The 10,838-nt window shown below is 45.8% G+C and overlaps 1 protein-coding gene across 2 annotated transcripts; it reads right to left on the bottom strand.

The window, feature by feature from the left end:
- Positions 1-133: 133 nt before the first annotated feature.
- MTFP1 (mitochondrial fission process 1) lies at positions 134-10,838 on the bottom strand. Of its 2 annotated transcripts, none has more exons than XM_028709743.2 (4): positions 10,653-10,838; positions 4,168-4,295; positions 3,069-3,301; positions 134-944 (listed from the first exon to the last, which is right to left on the bottom strand). In XM_028709743.2, exons 1-4 carry the CDS (start codon positions 10,723-10,725, stop codon positions 887-889), a joined length of 492 nt encoding a protein of 163 aa, XP_028565576.1. In that variant the 5' UTR covers positions 10,726-10,838; the 3' UTR covers positions 134-886. The 2 variants fall into 2 exon arrangements, with proteins under 2 accessions (XP_028565576.1, XP_028565577.1); XM_028709744.2 differs by lacking the exon at positions 10,653-10,838 and adding an exon at positions 8,099-8,159.

Raw genomic sequence — 10,838 nt, 5'->3', positions numbered from 1 at the left:
ACTAGTAAGGACCACCCTGCTGTACAGGGCATCTGATAGTCTGAAGTGCATTGGAGCTCTAGCACTGCCATGTAAACGCCGAAGGGGCTCATAAATGGTGCAACTGCGTGAGCCACCCAGAAAGGAAATCAGATACGGAAAGTTGTTTCGTTTATTTATATGCTAAAATTCTCACTGGCTTGGGTACACACCATGCAGGTGGCTGGACTAGGATGAACCTTGGAATCCATTCCATCTCTTGAAGTTTACCCCAGAACTATAAACCCAGAAATTTTTGAGGGGTGTCATTCTTTAAACGCATAGTGTGTACAGTGTCACTATCATTAAGCCAGATTGAAGGAACTACAAATAACCTTTTTCAGCTGAGCAGCAGTAACGGGAGCCATTTAGAACTGGCTCTACTTAAGTTGTTAACGGTTAGTGCAATTAACCACTCCCATAGCTGGGAGTGCAAAATAAACTGTCAGCAGGCTAGTCCACATTGCTACTGGGAAACAGCTGCCAGGAACCCTAAAAAAAATAACAGGTTGTGCTTTAAGTACATCCCAGCGCCCCCCCCCCCCTTATCTGGGGTGGCATTGACCTGAACAAGGATGTGAAAGGATTTCTAGAAGGCCACATGCAAGTTCTGTTGGCATGGGAAATGGACCAGTCTCTACGTAGGCTTTTAGGACACATCCTGAGCTGTCCAGAAGATCCATCCTCGTTGGATCCAGAGTACCAAGCTGCACTGGTTCAGCACAGGTCCCACTAAGCTGGATTTCAATATTTTAGAAGTCTAGATAACATGGAGACCAGAGAGAAAGAGGTAGTGGCTTTGAGGGTGGATGACAGCCCGGTTTTGCTATCGGAGGCTCTGGTAGGCCAGGGGAAGGAGGACTTCCTCTTACTCTTCTGTCTTGTAGAGTTTGCGGAGACTGGAGTCCATCAAGAAATCCACTGACCTGCACCAGAGGAATCGAGAGAGAGACAGGTAAAGCAATAGTGCGATCCACAAAAAACCTACAGCGGTACCTCGGTTTTCTAACATCTCCTTTGTCGAGCGTTTCGGTTTTTGAACGCCGTAAACCAGGAAGTAAGTGCCTTGGTTTTCAAACGTGCCTCAGAAGTCAAACATGAAACACAGCTTCCGTATTGAGTTTTCTGTTTTAAGTTTTCCGTACTGAGGCTTCCGTTTTGAGTTTTCAGTTTTCGAATGTTTCGTCTTCCGGAACGGATTACCATATTTTTCAGTCTATGAGATGACCCCTATTTTGGGGGACTCAGAATTAAGAAAATGGGGGGGGGGGAGATGGCCCAGAGTATAAGACGCCCCCTAATTTTTGACATTATTTTTTAAGGGGAAAAAACCTAGTCTTATACACGGAAAAATATGGGTACATTAGAAAACCAAGGTACCACTGTATTTGTATTTGCCTGGCATTTACATGGAGGCAAGAAATTCCTCCAGGGGTTTTGGGGCACATGTGTTGTTTTTTGATGCTCTCGTAGAAAATCTGGACCAAACCCCAAATTGAGAGCACCCTTCCTGCCTCTCCCAATGTGACTTATCATGTGACGAGAATGCATGTCTGAATAAGGATTAGAAGCTGAGCAGGAATGAAACGGAAATCTAAGGTAGGCAAACAGAGTCTGCAAAGAAGCGATGGGTGGCTACTTTGGGAAGTAACAGCAGAATCAGTCTCTTAGTGAAGATGTGCTTCCTTGGGTCTGGCAGTAGGGGGTGCCACTTACTTTAAAAAACCAGTGAGAATAGGACCTTAGGGCATGACATTCTGCATCGATCAATCAAAGAGAACACAATGTCGCTGACTCTCTCTGGGCATAATGTTTATTTATAGACAGACTGAATTCTTGCCCAGGGATTGAATTTATTCACATCGTTTTACACAAGAGAACGCCAAGACACAATTTAAAGGAGAAAAGTGAGGTCAGGGGTGAGATACCCTATTTTGAAAATCAGTATCCCAGTGTGAGATTAAATAAAGACCCATTTCTGACATAATTGCTCTGTTCCCCTAAGGGATCTTAGTTTGAAAAGGCAGCTGTTCAGCCATGCTTATGTCAGAGTACTTTGGTCATGTTCACACAACACATTTATGGCACTAGGAAGCCACTTTAAACAGTCACGGCTTCCTCAAAAAATTTCTGGGACCTGTAGTATGTTAGGGGTGCCAAGAGTTGTCAGGAGACCCCTATATTCCCCCCACAGAGCTACAGTTCCCAGAGAGGTTCAACAGGCAATCCATCTTCTCAGGAAACACTGGGAACTGTAGCTCTGTGAGTCTTTTTTTATATTACGGACCTGTGTTCTGTATTATTTTGTTAATACTATTGCTTAATACAAGTTTGTCATGGCCTTTGGGTAGAACAGTAAACTTACGAATTGAACGTAAGGGGAACAGGGGCCTCCTCACCACTCTCAGCACAAACTACATTTCCCAGGATTCTATGGGGGAAACTGACTGTTTAACGAGGCATCATAGTGCTTTAGATATATGGCATGGATGTGAGGTTTAAAATGTGAGGCCGTCTTAATCACTACTGTTAGAAGGCAAGTTGCCCTTTCAAGGTCACCACCTCAAATAATAACCTTTCCCAATCAGGTGTTTAGGGCTACAACTCCATTCAACCCCAGCTGGCAGGCCTGTACTCCCAACCTAGCATCTGCTGGTTGGGGCTGATGGGATTTGTAGTCCATAATGGCTCCCAGTGGCTGGGGCTGATGGGATTTGTAGACCAAAATGGCCCCCAGTGGCTGGGGCTGATGGGATTTGTAGTCCAAAATGGCCTCAGTGGCTCCGGCTGATGGGATTTGTAGTCCAAAATGGCTCCCAGTGGCTGGGACTGATGGGATTTGTAGACCAAAATGGCCCCCAGTGGCTCCGGCTGATGGGATTTGTAGTCCAAAATGGCCCCCAGTGGCTGGGACTGATGGGATTTGTAGACCAAAATGGCCTTGGTGGCTGGGGCTGATGAGGGTTAAAGTACACAGCACCTAGCAGGGCTTCTTCAAGGTTGATACAGCTCATCTTTGGCTGTGCTCAAGAGGTGGAAGTTGCCCATACCTGTCGATGGGTTTGATGATGAAAGGAATGGCCGAGAGTCCCACGGCGGTGGTGGCCCACTTCCTGACCGAGAGAGGCCAGTGCGTCATGCTGGCCATGAGGTAGAGTGACCCTGCGCAGATGCGGTTAATGGTGAAGCCAGGAATGGCCACGGAAGCCAGAGCCTGCCATATGAATGTGTCCACGACCGCCACTGCGGCATGCTTGCTCCTCCCTTCGTCCACAGCCTTCGCCTGTCAATCGGAGGAAGGATGAAAGGGGTGCGGACTTAAAACGTTTAAAACCGAAAAAGAAACTGACCTTCATCCCTTTCAGGTTTCCCATCCTACCCTTTTTCCAAACAAGTCATTTAAAAACAAAACAAAACACCTAAAACCTAATTTATCCATGTGCTTGTTAACTGCTTCTTCTTGAAACGAAAGGAGGTATACAAATTATATGAATCATTGTTTTTGTTTATTTATTGTTTCATAAAATCCATACACCTCTCGACTGTTTAAAAAGAAAACCTCAAAGCAGTTTGCAAAAAGAGTAAAAGAACTAAATTATCAGCGAAACATTTGAAACATTAAAAGCATAACTGTGTTTACCTCAGGCCCGGGGGCAACATTCAACCCTATCTGAAATCTGTAACTTTAATTACATTTTCTGTTTTACATTTTGGAATATTCATTTAAACAACCATAAAATATCAATGACTTCCCTTCTTCCATGGTTCATTTTGCTTAACATAAATCCCAGCATATTTTATATAAACTAAACCATTCAGTATTCCAATATTAATAATAATTTAATGATAATAATTTATTATTTATACACCGCCCATCTGGCTGAGTTTCCCCAGCCATCAAAACTTATTTACGCTGCTGAATTTATCTTAATGCTGCCCACGGTTTCAAATAAACACAATTTCCCTCCATATATTCAATTAACACTTTGCAATCTGCTTCAAACATATGATGTTCTTGTTCTCTTATTCTATATGTCAGATCTGCAAGCTGTGCATATAAAATCTTTGCTCCACTACCAGCATGCGGCCCCCAGAAGGGAACGTGGCCCTTGACTTGAGAAATGGTTTCGTCGCCTACTCTGTACTCACAGCAGCCGCCTTCTTGCCCTTGTCGATTGCGTCAGCCGCCACGTAGGCAGTTGCTACTCCATAGCTGGCCCAAACCAACGAGACGGGCACGATGGCGCGGAAAGACTCCCCGACCTCGTTGGCGTAACCTGTAACGAAGGTCAAAGGTCAGCAGGGGTGCCAAAGCCCCTCCCACAGCTTCAAGCTCTGCCCAACAGGCAGGAAGAGTCCAACAGCTGTCATTACTTTCAAAAATTAATGTGTCCGCAGCCACGGGGAGGTGGGGAGAAACTCCCTGCTTCTCTCGCTTTGTCTCTGCTTTTTCATTTTAATTAGGGATTTCCTGGATATAGCCGGGATTCAACTGCTGAAAATTGCCTCCGGGCAGAATTTTGGAAAAGCAGCTAAAATGTCTGGGAAAACCCAGATGGATGGCAGCCCCCAAAAACCTATTTTTTGTTGTTGAATAATTTTTATTAATTTTCAGTTACAAAAGTCCAATATACACCATATTATATCGATACCAATATTGGACAAAAGTCCAATACAGTGGTACCTCGGGTTACATATGCTTCAGGTTACAGACGCTTCAGGTTACAGACTCCGCTAACCCAGAAATAGTACCTCGGGTTAAGAACTTTGCTTCAGGATGAGAACAGAAATCGTGCTCCGGCGGCGCAGCAGCAGCAGGAAGCCCCATTAGCTAAAGTGGTGCTTCAGGTTAAGAACAGTTTCAGGTTAAGAATGGATCTCCGGAATGAATTAAGTACTTAACCCGAGGTACCACTGTATAATTATTATGACACATTTAGTAATTTGTAAATTCGCAAGTGGAGTTCTTCTTTCTCCTTCCTGTGTGAGGTTTTAATATCCATCAATTGTTCCTTTACAGTGGTACCTCTGGTTACGTACTTAATTCGCTCCGGAGGTCCGTTCTTAACCTGAAACTGTTCTTAACCTGAATCACCACTTTAGCTAATGGGGCCTCCTGCTGCTGCCACACCACCGGAGCGCGATTTCTGTTCTCATCCTGAAGCAAAGTTCTTAACCCGAGGTGTTATTTCTGGGTTAGTGGAGTCTGTAATCTGAAGCGTATGTAACCTGAGGTAACACTGTATTTCTTTATCGAATTTTATGTCCATATTGAATCTTCCTAATCTCCTTTGTGTCTTATGGCTCTGTTGACTCGGTGTTACTCTGGAGAGCTCTTTCTCTTTTGTTCTCAATTCATCTGATTGCAGCTGTAAAAGTCCATACTTTCAATTTCAAGCAGGGAGTCGCCTAACATCCTGCCAAAGCCCTATTTTTAATTCACCTGTCAATAAAACTGAAATCTGAAGAATGAGATCCATTTAGCGCCACTAAGTCTAAGCCACAGCATCTTTTATTAATATGGAAAGGGAGGGGAGTGGCTTGTGCCTCAATGTGGAAAACATCCCCATCATTGCCTGAGGTATGTGAGGTTACAGAATGCGCACAAACATCTTAACTGCGTACTGTTTACGGAAAGTGTATAGGAGCAGAATTTAAGCACTTCTTTTTAGTTTAAGCTTCAGTGGATTGCAGTGAACTGGGTTACGGTTTGGGGGACCAACCAACACCAAGACTGGTATATGATGAACGTATCCTAAAAACAGTTGGATGGGATGAACCCAACCCACCCAGTTCATATATTACATTAACTATTGATTTATATCCCATCTTTTCTCCAAAGGAACTCAACACACTTCTCCTTCTCCCTATTTTACCCACAGAACACCCCTGTGAGGTAGGCTTGGCTGAGAGTTGGTGACTGAGCCAAGGTCACCCATGAGGCCTCATGGTGGGGATTTGAACCCTTGTTTTTCAAGTGCTAGTCCAGCACTCTAACCACTACACCACACTTCTTCCTTCCAAGGAACTCAACAAGGTCACGCCAAAATTTTATCCTCCAAATTTTATCCAGGCAGAGGGCCTTCTTGGTAGGGGCGCCCAACCTGTGGAACGCCCTCCCTGCAGAAGTGAAGGAAATAAGCAGCTATCTTATCTTTAAAAGACATCTGAAGACAGCCCTGTTTAGGGAAGTTTTTAATATTTAATGCTGTATTGTTTTTAACACTCGATTGGGAGACGCCCAGAGTGGCTGGGGAAACTTAGCCGGATGGGCGGGGTATAAATAATAAATTATTATTATATTATTATTATTTAACTGCAAGAAGATCAAACCTATCCATTCTGAAGGAAATCAGCCCTGAGTGCTCACTGGAAGGACAGATCCTGAAGCTGAGGCTCCAATACTTTGGCCACCTCATGAGAAGAGAAGACTCCCTGGAAAAGGCCCTGATGTTGGGAAAGATGGAGGGCACAAGGAGAAGGGGACGACAGAGGACAAGATGGTTGGACAGTGTTCTCGAAGCTACCAGCTTGAGTTTGACCAAACTGCGGGAGGCTGTGGAATATAGGAGTGCCTGGCGTGCTCTGGTCCAGGGGGTCACGAAGAGTCGGACACAACTAAACGACAACAACATTATTATTTATCCAATATTTCCTTCAGTCTAACCCGCCATGCACGGTTGTTGTGAAAGCAAGATAAAGGGGGTGTTTGACCTTGCAAGCACCACCAGAAAGACAACAGCATAACAACTGCATTAACTTTCTTTGCTGGCAATAACCTCCACCGTCCGTTTCGCTCCCGCGTGCCTGACTGCCGCAGCTGTTCCTACGGGATTAAATTTCGCTGCGCTGCAAAGAGGGGCAGCGATGCGGCCATTTTGTGCTGTTTGACACTCTTCAGAGGATACAGTCCCCACAGTCTCCTCTTCCTGATGCCCTAGCAAAGTCCTTTTCCAAGGTCCAGAGAAAGTTACCTTAGGAGCTGCCTGCCACCCAACACGGCAGAAACGTCCCGGCAAACGACACTTTGCACGAGGGATCCTGCTTCTCAAATATCACTGAATGGAAGCTGACATTTCATCCTTGAAGCTGCCACACCACCATCACCCTGCCCAGCCCCCCCCCCCCCGGTCCTGACATTTTTGAGCTGTGTCTTCAATAGCTGTCCAAGACTGTCAACACAGGAAACTGCCTTGTATAAAGTCAGAACACATCGAGCTCAGTACAGTGGTAACTTGCTTCTCAAACACCTTGCTACTCAAACAACTTGGAACCCAAACACTGCAAACCCGGAAGTAAGTGTTATGGTTTGCGAACTTTTTTTGGAAGCCGAACGTGCTCCGTTTTGAGTGTTGCGCTTCCAATTTGAGTGCCACACTTCCGTTTTGAGCGTTACGCTGAGGTCTGTCTGTTTTTGCTATATAGCGTTTTTGCTTTTGCGGCTCTTTTTTGTTTTGTTTTTGTGGCTCTGTGGAACCCAGTTCAGCTACTGATTGATTGGTTGTATGACTGCAGTACAGTACATCGTTTATTGCTTTCATTTTGTGGATCAATGGTCTCGTTAGATAGTAAAATTCATGTTAAATTGCTGTTTTAGGGGTTGTTTTTAAAAAAGGCTGGAACGGATTAATCCATTTTGCATTACTTTCTATTGATTTTGAAACGCTTTGGTTTTGGAACAGACTTCCGGAACGGATTAAGTTTGAGAGTCAAGGTACCACTGTACTGTCTACACTGACTGGCAGCAGTTTTCCCAGCCGGATTTGGGGAGATTTAAGCAAGGGCTTTTGGCATGCAAACTAGTTGCTCTGGCCACAAAGTCAAGAGTTACACACATGACATTTGGTTGTGCAAAGTTTTGTCGCGCAGTCATCTTTAAAGACAAGGACACCAAAATATAGTCACAGAAGCCATGGTCCCCCAGCAGCAAACCAGTAGGAGCTGCTGCAAATCATCTTCTTTCTTTTTTTAAAAAAAGAGTCAGTATGTGTAGTGGTTAGAGTGCCAGACCAGGGTTCAAATCTCCACTTGGCCTTGAAGGTTGATTTTGGACCAGTCATAATCTCTCAAGGTAACCTACCTCGCAAGACTGTTGTGAGGATGAAAATGGGAAGAGAGTGAACCATATATCTCACCTTGAGCTCCTTGGAGGGGGAAAAAGGGGGGGGGATATAAATGCACGAAATAAATTAAAATACTTTTCCTTTGAAGATAACGTCATTTATGTAGCAATGATACAGAACAACACAGAAAACCAAGGGGATCCTTAATTCTTTCCTCACGTTGTTGTTGTTGTTGTTATCTATTTAAAATGGCTGTCCTCAACAAGAGGAAAAACAATTTGAAAGGACAGTGACAGATTTTAACAGAGAAGCTGTCAAGAAAGTTAAGAAGCCTCTTCCCCTTTGCAGCGCCCACTTGCCCACTGGAGACAGCAAGTAGGAAGGAAGGAGAAACTGAATTTTGTTTGCATTTCCGTGAGAAACAACTTATCAAAATATATAGCAGATGTACAATAGATATATATAGCTATAAGGAGTATATCTGGAAAGTTATACTCAGCTGCATGTAATGCATCATTTTGACTTCAGATCATGACGTTTGTACCCAAACGCTTATTTGTGTTGGGAATTTATTGTCCCTGTTCCATATATATAAAGGGTAAAGGGACCCCTGACCATTAGGTCCAGTCGTGACCGACTCTGGGGTTGCGGCGCTCATCTCGCTCTATGGGCCGAGGGGGCCGGCGTTTGTCAGTTTGTCTGTAGACAGCTTCTGGGTCATGTGGCCAGCATGACTAAGCCGCTTCTGGTGAACCAGAGCAGCACACGGAAACGCCGTTTACCTTCCCGCTGGAACGGTTCCTATTTATCTACTTGCACTTTGACGTGCTTTCAAACTGCTAGGTTGGCAGGAGCTGGGACCGAGCAACGGGAGCTCAGCCCGTCACAGGGATTTGAACCACCGACCTTCTGATCGGCAAGTCCTAGGCTCTGTGGTTTAACCCACAGCGCCACCTGTGTCCCTGTGTATATATAATAAAACATCCTTGGACTCCACAACACATTTATTTATTTATTCAATTAATATCACATCCTTCCTCCTGGTGAAGGAGCCCATGGTGGAAAATGCATCAATAAAAACCAGCATATAAAAAGAGTTTAAAATATTCTCTCAAGCAGTGATTTCAGGGTCGCCATCAAATGCCTGGATCTAAACTAGGATGTTTCCAAGTTCCTCTCGGAAGTCAATAACGAGAGGGGCAGATGTGCCTCACCAGGGAGGGCATTCATCAGACAGAAAACTGCCACTCGAAAGACCCTACCATGCGTACATGCCAGCCAGACAAGGCCTCCTCACCTGCCAGTCATAGTCTTGGAGATGCCCACTATCTCGTGCCTGGTATCTGAGAACAATTGTCCCCTGCGTATCTTTTGTGTTGAATGAGAAGGGTGTACAGTATTCTCATCAGCAGTATTCTCATCAGCAGGGAGGCTTAAGGCTTGCAGAAGCTCTTGTAGACTTGAGTGTGGACCCTAAGCTAACGCCATAATAAACGTCTTCAAAAAAAGGTGCCACAAGACTGACTGCTTGTTGGGTTTTGTTGTTGTTGTTGCTCCAAACTAAAGCCACAGTCCTAGCCCCACTTCCTTGGGAGTAAGACCCACTGAATTAAAAAGGACTTACAGTGGTACCTCAGGTTAAGTACTTAATTCGTTCTGGAGGTCCATTCTTAACCTGAAGCACCACTTTAGCTAATGGGGCCTCCCGCTGCCACCGCACCGCCAGAGCACTATTTCTGTTCTCATCCTGAAGCAAAGTTCTTAACCTGAAGCACTATTTCTGGGTTAGCGGAGTCTGTAACCTGAAGCGTATGTAACCCGAGGTACCACTGTACTTCTGACCAGTACAAAACTGCCCTGCTGGAAGTACCTTCAGGGAGGTGACAGTATGCCATTTTATTGCATTTCTATCCCACTTTTTTTTTCTCCAATAAGCTCAAAGTGACAGACTTGCTTCTCTCCCTCCTCATTTAATCCACACAACAGCTCTGTGAGGTAGGTTGGATTAAAAGGTATTTGACAGATCCTCAAGGTCACCCAGTGTGCTTCATGGCTCAATGGGGAATTTGAACCCAGATCTCCCAGGTGCTCAGTTCTTTACCTAAAAGACCACACCATCATTGCCCATGTATACTCTACCTTTCAGGGCATGATTGTGCCCTGAAAGCTAAACATCTATTATTAACATTATTTCACCGAAAGGTAGAGCACTAACGGCGCTTAATGGCGGTAAATTGGGACGAGAGTTGCCAACTTCTTTCCTCGATGGAACTCCTGTGCATAAGAAGGCGCAAGAGCTTGAAGGCACAGGAGCCCTGGCAGAAAAGCAGTTGGCAACCTCCGCTGCCCAAGCCTGAGAACAGCGTTCCTTGCCTTTTACTCCGATCAGTCTCCGCCGCCCGATTTCCACCCCCCCGTCCCGTCCGCCAACTTCTTGTTGAACGCAGTCCCAGCTAGGAAAGCGCTCTTCCGCCGCCTGCGGGCTTCCTCGAGAGTAAATTTCGCGCCCTTAACGGAGGCTGGGACTGGCGAGGAGGCGCGCGGCGCGGCGATCGCCCTGCAGCCACTCACCCAGGTAGCGCACCCACGTGTCGCGGTAAAGGTCCGGCGCCGGCAGCGGAGGCTCCTCGGCCGGCGATCCCATGGCCGGCTGCCCCGGGGCGCCAAGGGCAGGAGCAGGAAGGACGGGGATCGAGGAAGAGTCCCGGGCCAGCGCAGGCCGCGCCTCCTCTCCAAAGCGCGCTGCAGAGCGCACGG

Source organism: Podarcis muralis, chromosome 16, assembly GCF_964188315.1.
Source record: "Podarcis muralis chromosome 16, rPodMur119.hap1.1, whole genome shotgun sequence".
Lineage (NCBI taxonomy): Eukaryota > Metazoa > Chordata > Lepidosauria > Squamata > Lacertidae > Podarcis > Podarcis muralis.
The sequence above is the reverse complement of the archived record's forward strand: the minus strand, read 5'-3'. Positions and strand labels throughout refer to the sequence as shown.

Coding starts and splice junctions, on each gene's coding strand:
- MTFP1 (XM_028709743.2), bottom strand. CDS start 10,725: ATGGGATCGCCGGCCGAGGAGCCTCCGCTGCCGGCGCCGGACCTTTAC. Junction 3,302..4,167: donor AGGGCAAGAAGGCGGCTGCT/GTGAGTACAGAG, acceptor TCCGATTGACAG/GCGAAGGCTGTGGACGAAGG. Junction 945..3,068: donor ATCATCAAACCCATCGACAG/GTATGGGCAACT, acceptor CCTCTGGTGCAG/GTCAGTGGATTTCTTGATGG.